The 16,388-nt window shown below is 46.3% G+C and overlaps 1 protein-coding gene across 3 annotated transcripts in view; it reads right to left on the bottom strand.

Moving 5' to 3' along the window:
* The window catches only part of ARRDC1 (arrestin domain containing 1), a 699,997-nt gene that overhangs the window by 284,159 nt on the left and 399,450 nt on the right, over positions 1–16,388 (bottom strand). For 2 of the 3 annotated variants that reach the window (XM_086921134.1, XM_086921132.1), the window contains exon 5: positions 5,298–5,480. The exons of the other annotated variant lie outside the window; for it this stretch is intronic. In XM_086921134.1, the coding sequence (XP_086777260.1) occupies positions 5,298–5,480 (183 nt within the window). The remainder of the gene's footprint in view (positions 1–5,297; positions 5,481–16,388) is intronic. 3 annotated transcript variants of the gene reach the window in all.

Raw genomic sequence — 16,388 nt, forward strand, 5'->3', positions numbered from 1 at the left:
AAAGGCAGTCCTTATGTGGGTCCTCAGAGAAGAGCCTGGCCTTCCCACAGGATCTGCAAGGCCTGAACAGCCTCTTTAGAGAGCTTTCAGCCATAATGAAAAAAATAGGTACACACAATACCTTAATCCAGAAGACAGGAAAATAAGATTCCAAAAGGTCAAAAGTTCACTCAGGAACAGAAAACTGAGCAGAGCTCAGGGAGACTCCTTTCTCACACGAAGGCGGTTGGAAATCTGAGGCAGGAAGCTTCTGCTGGGGAGTGTGAGGGCAGGGCAGCAATGCTGATTGGCTGACTTTTGGACCAAACAAGGAAATGGTCTGGTTACCAAATATTACAGTCCCTATGGGGATTTTCTATGCAGTTTTTCTTCTCTATGATACTGCTTGGTCATTCTGTTACCGTGAGACCCCCACCATGACGACGGGGAAGATACAAGCATGTGAATCTATGAAAGATGTAATACTGGAGAAAATAGATTTTTCCAAAGTCAAGAACAAGAGAAAACCCACCACACAGTTATAGGCTATTAACCTTCATAGCCTTCATAACCTGATCATTACAATCAACCTCTATGCCCATCCTAATGTCTTAGTCGTAGAGATGAGAATTCCAAGGTACCCCATTACATCAAAACTAAGCATTTGAATAGCAAAATTTAGAAGCAGAGTTCACTGGGAAAAAGATAGGCACTTATAGACATAAGCTAAGAGAAAAGACAAATAAAAAAATAAGCGGTGAACCACTCAGCTGGCAAATCAGGACCACTCAACACAAAAGATTCCCTCTGAGCAAGGTGATCGCTATCTAATATAATATCTATCTTTTAGTATGCTCAGCCATCTCCTTTAAGTAATCACTTGCGGAATTGCACGATGTAAAGAACCTCGCTTTCCCATTTACAATAACCTTTAATTTAGAAGGATTAAGCAGGAAAACCTGTGCTCCTGCTTCTTGAAAAGGAGCAATTAATTTTCGCATTTGCCAACGTTCTTTGACAGTCATTGGGCAAAAAGTCTGGGCGAACAAAAAACTCACAACCCATAGCGGCTCTTCTTCTCCGGCCTTGCTAAATCGTATATGGCCTCACGTAGCAAGTAATTATTCAGGCAAATTAGAATAGCCCTTGGGTAGAGATTCTGACGACTTTGACCTTTCCCTGATTTCTCAACACAAAAGGGAATCTATGAGCACGGATTATTTCAACATCCCAGTTCCAGGCAGTTAATTCGGGGAAAGCTTGCTTGAATAGCTGTACAACAAATTTGCGTGGGTCTGCCCCCTCCTTCGATTCTTCAATTCCTAGCACCCGCAAGTTGTTACGGCGTGCCCGATTCTCAAGGTCTGTGAGCTTCCATTCGACGTCGGACTCAGATCTTTGTAGAGACTCCACGACCCTCTGTTGCTTCGCTAGTGTATCTTCGACCGATGAGACTCTCTCTTCAACTTCAACCACCCTCGTGGTTACTTCAGCACAAGTTTTAACCAGCCGTCTCACGGTGTTCTGTAATTTCCTTACTGCTCCTTGTGTGCGTAAACCTTCCGCTTTTGTCTCAGTTCGATGAGCCATGATAGTCTTATAGATTAAGCCGAGGGTAATTGAGCCCTCTTCCAGCTCCTCTTCCAGCTCCTCCTCCAGGTTCAACTGCGTAACCTGCTGGATTTGATCCTGCTGCACTCCCTCAGTAGAGTCAGATATTTTCTTCACAGTAGTCGGTAAGGCGGACCGGTCAAGCTGGTCAAGCTCATCTCCTTCAAAATCATCTGGTAAATCCCCCCAGTCCCCCAGATTACTGGAGCTATCTAACTCATGCTCCTTATCTGACAAGTTCGTTAAATCTGACATCGAATAAAATTTTCCATCAGATTCCAGTTCGACAGTTTTGTAAGCTGAATCTAGCATTGTTTCTGATTCTTTCTGCAGAGTATCGTTTGTTTTGTTTGGTGGCGTTGCTACAACCACTGTAGTCTCTTTGGTCTTCACGGTTCGCTTTTTATCAAATATAGCTGCAACCGTCTTCTGCTTGAAAGGTGTCTCTTGGGCCAAAGGCTGGTGTGCCGCTGAGTCGCGATATTGACTTTGGATGTCTCCTAGGGCACCTTGTATCGCCAATGATTGGTTGCTTGTGGTTAACACCGTATCTTCAGACGCTGTACTCGCCACTTGCTTACTGATAGCTCCTCCAGTCTTAATCTTTGTAACACTCCCCTTAGTCTTAGGGTCGATGCTAGTAGCACTTGTAGCACTTGTAGCACTTGTAGAGCTTTAAGTTTGAAAAAACCACTAGTCCCAGAATGCACCAGGCTGGCTGAATTGTTTTTAGCAGACTCGTCGTCTGTTGTAAAGCGGTATTTTGTCCTTTTTTCCCTCGCCAGTCCAGTACAATCTGTAGTCAGGAAGGCACTTCAGGAAAGTATACAGAGTTTTAAAGAGGGTGAGCAACAACACAAGTCTCGATCTCAGAATCGAAAAAAAAGAAAAACGTGGAGCTTCAATACCGACGGGGTAGAAAAGTAAAGTATTATGAGAAACAGGGCTCTTACATTTCTTCCTCCCGTCCTCCCGTTCTCGTTTGCCACAGCTTGCAAAAGATGCTGTTATAAGATCCGCTATGGGTCGTCTGTGGCATCTATGTCGGGCGCTGCAGGAGCACACTGTGGGTCAGTACAGTAGCGGTGACCTGATCACCTCCGGGCACTACAGCGCTGAAGAACGCCAAAGATGAGCGCGGACGGTATTAGTACACACCGCCCTGTGATAGCATCAGCCCGCTCGCACTCAGAGAGATATCGCTCTGTCAACTCTGTCAGCTACAAACTCCCGTCGTCAGTGCACAACCTCAGAATCACGAAGCACAAGGTTTTTTTCTCCCCAGGTGCAACCAATCGAGATTAGTCCGTCGGGGCTCAAGTTGACTCCAAATAACTTCAGGCAGCTTCACGGCATTTAAAAGTTCAAACAGCTGAAAGTTAATACAACTCCTCGATACTTTGTTACCAGAGCGTCTTGAAATTCAGGGCTGCAGAAATACCAAGTGCGGAAAATGTTTTCTCCATCAGCCGACAGAGAGAGCAGTCATGTAAGGGTGTAGTGGTCCGGTCCCTTCTCGGAATGCCGGTTCAGTACAGGAGCCGTGACCTGATCACCTCCCTTCACCTCCGGGCGATAACGACTCTCAGGACCTCTTCTAGGAGCTTAAATAGCAGCCTCTCACACCGTGGAGCACAGGGTACGGAAGAGCCTAGAATCCGATGTAGTCAGAAGAAAAACCAGCGTGTGGACACCTCAGGTAGGAAAGCTGAACGGGAGCACAGGACTAGCACCTCACACGGCCACAGTTGCGGCCGCCATCTTGCCCGCAAAAACGGGGCAGCAGTAATTTCAAGGAATATTAACAAGACACAGGGTCCAGGCATGTTAGCAGGGACTGAGTTAGATAATTCCGAAGCACTAGAACTTTTGTTCTTCAAACTAGAATCTGTCATTTCGTTTTTGACTCCAAGTTTGTGTGCTACGCTGGGAGGGGTCGTCTCTGGGTTTGCTTCAACCATAGATTTGGGCTCTTTATGGACAGAAATCAGGGCTGTTTTTGTAGGGGCTAGTTGTTCTTCAACCTGAACAATTTCGTCAGTAATAATCCCCCATAGCATTTATCAGGTAGTTTGTAATTGGAGCCGTTTTGACCGCTTGCATCCCCTTGGAGGCGACTGGCAGCTTCCTTTTCCTCATATCGCCCACAACAAACAGAAGAACCAAAAACACTGCCCAGATAGGAAAAACTTCTGAAAGTCTTACCGGGGTGTTATTACATCAAGTCACAGGACCAAAGGGGTTGGCCCGGCCCAGCCCAGCCACGTCCGGTCTAGGTCGGGCGCCGCGGGAGCCCTGTCGGTGCTTATGTACGCCACCTGGCACCCAGGTGGTACGGGCTCCACCTGCGGTCTCGCTGAGCCCCCTGGGGCTTGTAGGCTGGAGGCGGTAGCAGTGTCCGCGATGTAGACTGCTCCTTTGCAGTCGCACTGGCAGCAAAAGATTCAAGCACAGGGCGTCCCGCGCCGTGGGAGCCTTACCGGTGCTTATGTGCACCGGCTGGCGCCCAGGTGGTGCGCGGCTCCTCTTACGGTATCGCTAATGCAGCGTTGTGATTGGCTCCACTAAACAAATCACACCGCTGCAATGCAGCATTGTGATTGGTCTGAGCGCCGTGGTTCGACGCTGAGCCGAGGACTGGGGGCCTGAGCATGTTCTCAATTCAGTCTGTAATGAAGCCTGCATGGAAAACATGCTAAAGTGTGCATGAGTGTTTGGTATCCCCAAGAGGGCCCGTCAAAGCATCATGCGCACTTTAGTGTGACCACCACTCCTCTCACTGCTCACACTTCCTACAATACGGAAAAAAGATCCAGTGTAGCTCGCGAGCTTTGGCCATCCTTTCCGGAGGAGCCCCTCTGCAGAATGTGTGCTATATATGGCACAGAGTCATTGACTGGTTTCACACCTGTATCGGGCACTCCGAGACAACGATCCCGGAGGGACAGTCCCAGTACAAGCAAATTAGAAGGAACAATTGGGGATCCTCTCACTATAAACGATAGCCAAAACTTTCACCAGGAAATCAGGACTGCAAGCACTTATGCATGCTTCAAACTTTGCAATATTAATTTATAAATCAGTCATATCTTTCACCATGGATACTTAGCAGAATCTGCCCAGACCGCTGAGGGGACTGTCCACGATGCAGAGCGAGTGACACCAAATTTATATATATGGAATGGTCCTGCCCAACTCTGACAATATATTGGGAGACAATACAGACTAGTTTACCGGGTGCCACAGGGTGGGTAATACCCAGGGAGATATGGACACTGCTACTGGGATTGCTACCAACCAATCCAAAAAATTGGAGCAGGAAATTTGTTATGTTGGGGCTAATTTTATCAAAAAGAGAATTACGATAACATGTGAATTTGACACGGGATAGGATGGGGGAGGAGTATTGGGGAAGTTACTTGTTACTAACTGGCATGCTTAGAGGAAGGGCCAGATTAGGCTATAAATTGATGTATCGGATACTAAGAGGAGGGAGAACCACTTTATCAATGTTCCGGATCTGGAAAAATCTGTGAACAACTCTGAAATGCCAATAAAGGTAAGTTAAAAAAAAACAGATAGCACAAAAACTTCAGGCACAATTTTCAAGGGAGTTCATCACACAAACACTGTTGCCGCCACAAACGAAGTTAGCTGCTGCCACCCACACACTAGCAATCATAGACCGGTTAAACTAATACTCCTACCTGTATCAGGCTGATCATGACTGACCCAGTGTCCTTCCCAGATTTGTTCTCAATGTCCGTTTGCAGTTTTATAACCTGACCCACAACATATCCTTTGAAGTCAGAAGACACACCAAGTGTCAAAGTCCCGGTCTTCAACAGCTTGTAGCTAAACTTTTTTGAAATGAAAGCTGTGTTTGGTTGCTGTGAAAATTAAATACATTCCTTTTAACTCACACAGCACATTGGGAGTTGGAGCAAGAATAACTTTGCTTTTTAAAGACAAAACAAACATGAGGTACCTGTAATCAGTTTTAAACCATGGATGTTTTTATTAAATTCCCAAACACAGAATGTTGCAGTCTATGTGTAGAATCAATGAAATCCATCTCTTTACCAAAATTATCTTCAAGCAGATGCTTACCTGAAGGTAACAGCATATTTTTTCATGCGAAGCTTAAAGAAGCAAGAGGCCTTACCACCTTTTTTTTACCATACAGTAAATGAAGAAATCTTATCTGACAGAAATTGGGCAACATATTTCAATATAGCAAGCTGTTCAACAATCGCAGAATACTGAGCAGTACCGGTCTGTTTTAACTGAATTACTATAGGAAGGACTATCATCTTCCTTTTTTCCTGTTTCGATTTTAGAGTTGGGAGAGATGTTTATTACTTTTGACAAATGAGTAGTAGTATTACAGATATGCAAGGTTTCCTATTCCATCATGGTATCTTAATTTAAATTCACAATCATTGAATAAAAGTTGCTTCCCTTCGCAAATGCTCTTTCAGTTGGATACTCTCCCCAATATCTGATTTCTCACCTTTTGATCCCTTTCCATCAATTGCTTCCACGGACCATCAACTTTGCTGCAGCCTCGTCCCATCTCCTAAATTGATAGTACGAAGCAGAATACAGGTGCCACTATTGCGCCCTGACATCAATTTACAACATACAACCCATAAAAGCAGAGCATCGGAAGTAGACTGAGAACCGTGACAGTCTGCAGAATCCAAAACATAACTATTTACATCTAAAAGTTCACTACACAGAACAGGGAGGAGGGAGGGCTGTGAGGAATTGGAGGTTAAATAGACTGTCCAGCAGAAAGAGTGTTACCAAGGGTAAGTAACTGTTCTGAAAATTCTATGCATAGATTCCACACCTTTTGAGCAGATTCCAAAGCAGTAATACCGGAGGAGGGTCTGAGAAGCATACCTCACGCCAGGAAACCCTGCAGGACTGAGCAATAAAAATGGCTGTATCTGTGGACTTGACGAGGAGCACCCTATGATGAAGCATGACACCCTACCGGATGTGTGAGGGCACCAAGATCTGAGCATTTGCATCCCAGGGATTCCCTCTGACCGGGCTCACCCCTTGTCTCAAGAGATGAACTACTCCAGTCAGTGAGTTGAAGTGCATGAGCCTAGTAGGGGCTCAGATGTAGGACCTCTCTAAAAATAGAGCTTTTCACCCCCGCCCCCCCCCCCCTGTTTACATTGATTACAAGAACTACATGGTTAGGGCACATTTGGAGAGAGCCCGCACTGGCTCTCCACTAGTATGGTTTGCGAACCCAGGGAAAACGGGGTCGGTTATTGTGGAGTTAGACATGCACCAGGGTTCCAGACTCCACAGGCAAGAGGAACTCAATCATGAAATGTATCAATATTATTCTACCTTGTATTGATGACATTGTGACCTTTTTTGCACCTGTGACATCAACTGAAAGCTATGTTTAATTCCTGAATCTAATGCGATAAGCTTCCCAGAGTTTGCCTTAATAGCCGAGACCCTTTCGTTCACCATTCTGGCCTTGAGCTTGTATACCAGCAGCCTTCCAACTCTACTGCCCCCTTTATAGTATATTGTTTTAAGTAGTGCAGAATTGCCCCATCAGTACCGAGTGCCTGGAGTTGAGCTCTAGTTGCTGCGAGTCTGCACCATATATTTTGGGCTCTTGTTTTTTTGCACGACTTGAGGGGGAGAGTCGGCCAGCCAAACAGTAATGCGCTCTTAGTGTGTGCTCACCACTCCACTCCCCTGCCCCTTCTCTAGCCAGTCACGCCCCTAAGCAGTAAGAGAAAAATAAAAATGATAATACCATTGCGTTATCAGAGCACCGAGGCAATGCTACTCTGCCTTAGCGGAGAAGCCGTCACTGATTTGCTATACAGAAGGCTATCTCATAATTACCAACTGTTGGTGTGTATCAGTGTATTGGGTACTTTTATTATGAAATGAATTGGTACATAATCAGACAAGGATTGTATCTATATTTAAGAGGCCACTATTTGACCTGTGATGTTGGTAGAGCCCTGGAAGTAGTCTGGCCTGGCATACTTTCTATGCATTCACTGCTGTAAAATCCTTGGTATCTGCGTGTTTGGAACATCTTCTGCCATGAGGACTCACTCAACCATTCCCTACTCTCTGGTAATATTGCCCACCTATCAGTCCTGATCTGCCCATCGTGTTGCTCATAACTACACTCTGCCCCCCTCCAATTACGATTATTAGAATAATGTAGGGAATGACTTATCTTAAAACTTTTAGTTGGCATGCATTTGACTCATATACAGTAGCCTCCATGAGGAAATAATCCCTCCACACTAGCCTAAGAGGCACTGCATACCCGCTGATGTAGGTTATAGTCTCTCACCTTCACCAACAAGATGGCCACCCCCTAGCTTCTTACTATAATCAGAGGAGAAACTCTGTCTGAAGGAGACATATCTCACAGTTGCTGTCTCTGAAGTGGGACAGACTGCCAGTCCTTTCGTTGGGGCATTCAACCCTGTAACATTCATGCTGGTTATCTTAGTATCTTTTTAGACATTATCTGGCAGAACCCATATTCTTTAATTAAATGAAAGGAATATTTATGAAGTGAGCTACTGCCTATAGGTGTCTTAGCTCTGAAGCTGCCATGATTGAACAAAAACAACCTAACGGAACTTTAAATTTGAGAAGAACCAATTTTCAGCGCATTCCTAAAGTACACATGGTTGATCAGACTTAGTATACAAAGGAAGACAATTCCACAATTTAACAGTGGTAAAAAAAACAATCCCCTTTAAGATGCCAGTCTCACTAGAAGCATTGCCACTATTTTTGCAGATGAACAAAAATTCATACTAGGAACATATCACTAGAAACCGAATGTGATATACTCTGGTTCAACATTATGTAGAACATTATGGGCTATGCAAAGGGCCTTAAAAGCATTGTGTTTTTACAGGAAGCCCGTGCAGCATATGTAGTGCCTGGGATACTGACTGAAATTTAGGGCTACAGACAAGGAGACGCGCTGCTGCATTTTGAAGGGTTTGTAGCTTATTTAAAAAATGCTGGTGCAAATTCACGTAGAGGGCATTGCAGTAGTCAAATCTTGTTGGTACCAAAGCAATTATCACTGTTTTCTGCAAATCAGGTGGAATGCAGGGAAAGATGTTCAACATTATTAAGATGTAAAACATGAAGTAGTAACCTGACTGATTTGGTTTCAAAAGGTCAACTTATCAAAGAGCACTCCCAGATTCCTTACCTTTCTGGAAGGGGACAACTGAGTGCCTAAATCCTGCAGCCACCATGAGGGGGCCAGAAGAATGTACCATTGACAAAGAGAAGGATTTCAGTTTTTCCGTGGAAGAGGTGTGGTGCAGTGGCCAGGGTGCCTGACTCCGGACCACAGGTCTCACGGTTAGATCACCGGCTCCGGCGGCAGGTTAGCCAAGCACCATGTGACTCGGGGCAATAACTTGCTTAATCTTCCCGACGGCCCCAAGTGCCGGGATACCCCCATTGGAGGTAGCTGTGCCCTTTACAAATGCTGGCATTTACATTTACATCAAGTTTTAGATAATTGTTTTATCTAGTTTCCAATTTCCATCATACTGTTCGTTGCTTGAGATAGAAACAATCTGGGTATCATCTGTACAGGATACCATGGAAAAGCCAAAAGAGCAAGTAAGTTTGGCTATAGACGCAACATAAATATTGGACAATGTAGGACTTAGTGAGGATCCCTGCAGGACCCAACAGAGAAGAGAAAATTTAACGGAATGTGTAGAAAGTAGGTAAACCACACAAGTGGCTGCTTTACAGATATCCACTAGTGGAATGCTGCCTAGGAAAGCCATATAGGCTCCCTTTTTATGGATGGAATAATCTCTTGGGGTTTCAGGTAGAACTTGTTTGGGATTGTGGTATCATGTTTGTATGCACCTTACTATCCACCTTTTGATTCCTGCTTCAGAGATTGGGTAGCCTTTTTGATGAGTTGAGAAGGCTACGAAAAGCTGTTGAGTTTTACAAAATGGCTTTGTCCTCTCCATTTCAAAAATGACCGCTATTTTAATATTGAGTGTGTATAGAGCTCTTTCTGCTATGGAGTCTGGGTTTGCAAATAAAACTGGGAGCTCAATGGTCTGATTTATTTGAAAGGAAGAAAGCACTCTAGGGAGAAATCTGGGGTTTGTTCTTAGTACCAATTTGTCAGGAATCACTTGGGGGGTAAGGGAGAGGCGTTGAAGGGGAGAGAAAGGTTCTTCCTAGGTGAGCGCTTGAAGTGCAATAATCCGTCAAAGGAATTTTATAGCAGCTAGGAAGGCTACCTTCCATGTGAGAAACTGTAGACTATAAGAATGTAGTGGTTCGAAGGGTAGACCCATAAGTCTGGCGAGAAGTAGAGTGAGATTCCCGACCAGTGCTGTTGGAATAGACGACACAATAACTCTTTCTAGGCCCTCCATAAACGTTTTGATGACTGGAATTTTAAATAAAGGATGTGTTGCCTGCGCCTATCTTTTTAATTTTGTAGCGTAGCATGTCCATGTGGTAGGCTTACGGCCTTGTTTTAGAATTGTCATGCATGCTTGTATCAGATTTAGCTTTACAAATTCTAGAACTTCAAGAGCCAAGTCGCTAGCTTGAGTTGTTTGGGGGTTGGGGTGCCTGTCCCTGCCCATGAGTTAAGATGGGGCTCGCTTGGCAATTTTTCGAGTGGTGCAACTGACAGCTGTAGTAGAGTTGTCAACAAGTTTGTTGAGCCCATGTTGTGGCTATTCGAATCAGTGTGAGGGATGTTTGTATGAGCTTTTGTTCCAGGTAAAGAATGCGTGGGAGAGGAGGAACATGCATAAACAAATATTCCTCACCATTTGATCCATAGGGCGTTGCCATTGAGCTAAGGATGGGAAAACCTGCAGGCGAAGCTCTGGCATTTCGATTTCGGTTGTGAGGCAAAGAGCTCTATTTCCTGGTTCCCCACCGTTAGAAGTATGGGTGGAGTAGTGTTGTATTGATTTTCCACGCATGTACCGGTTACATTCTGCTGAGCATATCTGCAAAGTTGTTGTGTATTTTGCTAGAAGATGGATGTACTGATGTATGGCCTAATGCCATATGTTCTGCGCTGTACATGATATCTATATGGACAGTTTGCCTCCCTGCTTTTGTATGTGATAAACAGTGACCATGTTGTCGCTGTGGACTAGAACCACTGTAGTGAAGATTTTGTTAGAAAGCTTTGAGAAGAAAACAAGTTACTTACCTGTAACTTTGGTTCCCCTGTATTCGTAACTTTCATAGATTCCCATGCTTTGTATCATTCCCCGTCATCGGAATGGGAGTCTCAGTAACAAAAATACCATAGCTGTAGGTACAAAAGACCAAGGAAAAAGGCCTAGGCCTCCTTCTCTTTTGTAGCATATTACCCTATTTGTGTAAAAGAGACCAAACTTATGCCTCAGCCAATCAGAAGTGCCTTACCCCTTAGAACCTTCCTGGAGGAACCTCAGATTTTCGTAGCCGTTGTGTACGTAGACACCATATCTGTAGTAGGCTGAGCTTTCCTCGGGGAGGTGGGTGGGCGCATGGGAATCTATGAAAGTTACTAACACTGGGGAACCAAAGTTACAGGTAAGTAACCTGTTTTCTCACCCCAGTATTGGAACTTTCATAGATTCCCATGCTTTGTATCAGAGTAGCAAGCAGTTAGCAACAAAACCACATTTTGCAACCTCGCAATATAGCCATTGGCAACATGACAAAGATACAAAATGTGAAAGACGGAAGGTGGGAAAGAAAGGAAAGCTCACCAATCATTGGAAGAGGTTCCTCAGGACAGCCTGTCCTACTCCTGCACCATCCTGTTGTAAGGACTCCAAGCAGTAATGCCTGGTAAAGGTGTGAACGCTGCTCCAGGTAGCAGCTCTGCAAATGTCTTTAATCTGCACCCCCGCGAAGAGGGCTGTTGAGGAGGCCACAGATCTTGTGGAATGTGCTCGAATTTTTCCAGTCAGAGGTTTTCCTGCAGCAGTGTGACAATGCAGAATGGCACTCGTGATCCACCTAGAAACACCTTGTTTGGATAGTGGAAGGCCCTTGCTTGGACCCCCAAAGGCAACAAATAACTGAGGTTTTCCGAAAAGAAAACAAGTTACTTACCTGTAACTTTAGTTCCCCAGTATTGGTAACTTTCATAGATTCCCATGCTTTGTATCATTCCCCGTCGTCGGAATGGGAGTCTCGGTAACAAAAATACCATAGCTGTAGGTACAAAAGACAATGGAAAAAGGCCTAGGCCTCATTACCTTTTGTAGCATATCACCCTCTTTGTGTAAAAGAGACCAAACTTTTGGCCTCAGCCAATCAGAAGTGCCTCACCACTTAGAACCTTCCTGAAGGAACCTCAGAGCCTCAGATTTTCGTAGCCGTTGTGTACTGAGACACCATCTGTGCTGTAGGCTGAGCTTTCCCCGGGGAGGTGGGTGGGCGCATGGGAATCTATGAAAGTTACCAATACTGGGGAACTAAAGTTACAGGTAAGTAACTTGTTTTCTTACCCCAGTATTGGAACTTTCATAGATTCCCATGCTTTGTATCAGAGTAGCAAGCAGTAGCAAGATAATCACGTTTTGCATCGTAAATAATAGCAGTAGACCACATGACATTAGATACAAAATGTGAAAAAATGGAAGGTGGGAAGATAGGAAAGCTCACCATTAGTGGAAGAGGTTCCTCAGGACAGCCTGTCCAACTGCTGCATCCTCCTGCTGCAGAGATTCCAAGCAGTAGTGCTTGGTAAAAGTGTGGACGCTGCTCCAGGTTGCATCTCTGCAGATGTCCTTAATTTGCACCCCTGCGAAGAGTGCTGTGGAGGAAGCCACAGATCTTGTGGAATGCGCTCGTATCTTTCCAGTCAGAGGCTTACCAGCAGCCTTGTGACAATGTAATATAGCACTTGTAATCCACCTTGAAACACCCTGTTTGGAGAGTGGAAGGCTTTTACTTGGTCCCCCGAAGGCCACAAACAGTTGGGTAGATTTTCGAAAATCCTTAGTACGCTGTAAGTAAAACTTCAAGCATCGCTGTACATCCAGTGAATGCAAGGCTTTTTCCGCCGGTGTGGAAGGCTGAGGAAAAAACGTTTTCAGAATGACCGGTTCATTCAAATGGAAGTCCGAGGGGACCTTTGGCATGAACCTAGGGTTAGTCCTCATGATGACAGTGTTCCTTTTGAATTGAAGGAAAGGTTCCTGAATGGTCAAGGCCTGTAACTCCCCTACACGCCGAGCCGACGTGAGAGCGAGGAGAAGAGCCAATTTCCACGAAAGGTATTTGATGTCAGAACGATGGACTGGTTCGAATGGGCCCTTCATGAGTTGAGAAAGGACCAGATTTAAATGCCACGTTGGTGGAGGTGGTCTCACCGGTGGATAGACCCTGAACAGACCTTTAAGAAACTGTTTGATTATCCTTGAAGACCATAATGAAGGTCCAGATTCCGTCCTCCTGAATCGTGACAAAGCAGCCAAATGGACTTTAATTGATGAGTGGGCCAGACCAGACTTGGCCAAGGACAGTAGGTATGGGAGGACCCGATGAGGTTTGGAATTGAATGGATCAATGTGTTGCTCTCGACACCAACAACAGAATCTTTTCCACTTAAGGCGGTAAGTTTTGTTAGTGGAAGGGGCCCTTGCTTGGGACAAAACCTCCCTAACTTCCTTAGACAATGGCAGGTTCATAAATTCTCGCTGCTCAGGAGCCATGCAGTCAGGTGTAACGACTGAGGGTCTGGATGTAGAATCTGTCCTTCGGACATCGTGAGAAGGTCCGGCAGAATTTGGAGAGGTACAGGAGGAGCGATCGACAGCAGATGGAGCTCCGTGAACCAGAACTGCCTCGGCCAAGCCGGGGCTATCAGGATCATCCTGCACGGTTCCATCTTGAATTTCTTGATTAGTCGTGGTATTAGAGGAATGGGAGGAAAAGCGTAGACAAATGTCTTCGACCAGGGTATCAAAAGGGCATTTCCCAGAGAATTTGGATGGGGAAGCCTGCTTGCGTAAGACCGGCATTTGTTGTTGGTCGGGGTGGCAAACAGGTCGATGTCCGGTTTTCCCCACCGGCTGAAGATTTGTTCCAAAATGTCTTGATTCAACTCCCATTCGTGGGTGACCGAGGATGACCTGCTCAGTTTGTCGGCGTGTTCGTTGAGGACGCCCGGCAAGTGTTCCGCCATCAGAGACATGTTGTGTCAGATAGCCCATTCCCAAATCTGCTGGGCTTCTTGTGACAATGGGCGCGATCTGGTCCCCCCTTCCTTGTTCACATAGTGCATGGCCGTGGTGTTGTCCGTCCTGATAAGCACTTGTGAACCCTCCAGGAGAGGAAGAAACGATTGCAGAGCCAGACGTATCGCCCTGAGTTCTAACAGGTTGATGTGGAGGCATTTCTCCTGGGGTGACCAATGACCACTGACATGAAGGTCCTGCAGCACTGCTCCCCAGCCTTCCAACGACGCATCCGTCGTTATCACTTGTGGAGACGGGTCGCTTGCGAAGGATAGGCCTTGGGACAAGTTGTCTAGGTCTGTCCACCATAGGGCCGCATTCTTCATTTCCGGAGTGATCGCCACTTTGTCGTCGAAGGAACCGTGGACTTGCCGCCATTGATTGTCCAGTTGTTCCTGCAAGGGACGCATCCTCAGTCTGCAATGGGGAACCAGCGGAATGCACGACGATATTACTCCCAGCAGAGACTTGTAGCGGCGAACTGAAAGAGACTTTTTTGATTGTAAGTCTTGGGCCATCGTCTGTAACTTGTGCCTTCTTTCCAGAGTGGGAAAAGCTCGTGAAAGCTTTGAGTCCAAGATGGCTCCCAGAAACCGGGCTCTTCTGGACGGGATCTGGCAAGATTTCTCGTCGTTTAGAGTGAGACCCAGGTTTCGGAATAAAATTGGTACACGCTTGAACCGCCTGTAGCGCTGCCTCTCTGGACGGAGCCTTCAGCAGCCAGTCGTCCAGATAGGGGAAGACTTGAAACTTGTGCCTCCGCAGGAAAGCCGCTACTGGAGCCAGCACTTTCGTGAATATCCTTGGGGCTGAGCGGAGTCCAAAGGGTAAAACCCTGAATTGGTAATGGCTCTTGGCTACTGTGAATCGCAGAAACCTTCTGTGTGCTGGGTGAATCGGAACATGAAAATAGGCATCTTCGAGATCGAGTGTGGCCATGTAATCTCCCGGGTTGATTAGTTTCAAGATGTCCTGGAGGGACACCATCCTGAAGGATAGAGAGATGAGATAGGTGTTTAGCCCCCTGAGGTCTAAAATGGGACGCCACTTGTCGAGCGTTTTCCTCACCAGGAAGAACCTGGAATAAAATTCCTGGTTTCTTTGGTTCGATGGAACTGGCTCTATCGCCCCTTTTCGGAGCATTTGTTGAACCTCGAGCTGAAGGAGACGCTGGTGTTTTGAAGGAGTGGCTGCCGGGGGCTTGGGTGGCGGAACTTGAGTGAACTCTAAGGTATGCCCTTTCCGAATGATGTTGAGCACCCAACGGTCCGATGTTATGAGGGACCAGTTGTGAAGGTATTTGTTGACCCTGCCTCCAACTGCTGATTTCCTGGAGGAGGGTCCAGTAGGAAGAGCCAGGAGGCCGCTATTGGCGCTTGGACGAATCTCGTCCTCGCGCACCTTGCTTTCCTTTATTGTAAGGCCTGGAGTAGTTGGTAGACTGGCCTTGCCGCTGTTGGTAAGATTGGCGGTGCTGTTGGGAACCGGATCCTGTGTTGGAATACCGTTGGTGTTGGAAGGATCCTCTATACGTACCACCCCTGCCTCTGGCTCCCTTGAAGGGGGACTTCCTGTACTGAAGTGTTCCTAAAGACTTAGCGGTCTCTGTGTCCTTTTTAATATCTTGAAGGGTGTCGTCAATAAGTTTGCCGAATAGAGCCTCACCATCAAAGGGAAGATCCAACACTTTGTTCTGGACCTCTGGTCGGAACCAAGTAGCTTTAAGCCACCCTTGGCGACGGAGCACTGCCGCTCCAGCTAGTGAACGAAATGCCGTAGTCGCAATATCCATTGCACAATCGATTATTTCCATCGACGTCGCTTCCCCCTCTTTCAAAACTTTCTTTGCCTCCGACATTGATTCAGGAGGTAACTGGTCAAGGTACGGGGAGACATCACACCAGAGTTGACGGTCGTACCTTCCCAGGATGGCTAAGGCATTAGCCGCTCTCACCAGCAAACTCGCCATCGCTGAGAATCTTTTCCCCACATTATCTAACCTCCGTCCTTCCTTGTCCGGAGGAGTTGTCAGTGGTGCTGAAGGGTTGCGCGATTTCCTCTGCGCTGCCTGTGAGATTACAGAGTCTGGTTTCGGATGACCTGTCAAGGCTGCTGGGGCATCATCGGTTGCTCTATATTTCTTTTCCAGACGCGGTAGCACCGGCACCACCGTCGCCGGGTGTGTCATGGTCTTAAGGCCCTCTTTCCATAAATGATCCACAATCGGAATAGATCTGGCATTTTTCTGGAAAGGTTCCTTAAAGTCATATAAGAAGCAATCCGTGGTGACTTTAGGCATTGCTAACTTAAATCTTGCCGCCGCCCTCTCCATTAGCTGATGGAAACCTCCAATATCCACCGGCGGGGAGTCCGCCGGGTCCGGATTTGGCGATGCGGGATTGTCAATAATGTACTCATCATATTCCGTGTCAGGAATAGAGACGTGATCCGAATGTTGATCCTCATCCGAGGATTCATCAACATCATGCGATCTTGGTACCCCAAAGGAATCTTGAGGGACGG

This window comes from Lissotriton vulgaris, chromosome 5 (assembly GCF_964263255.1).
Source record: "Lissotriton vulgaris chromosome 5, aLisVul1.2, whole genome shotgun sequence".
Lineage (NCBI taxonomy): Eukaryota > Metazoa > Chordata > Amphibia > Caudata > Salamandridae > Lissotriton > Lissotriton vulgaris.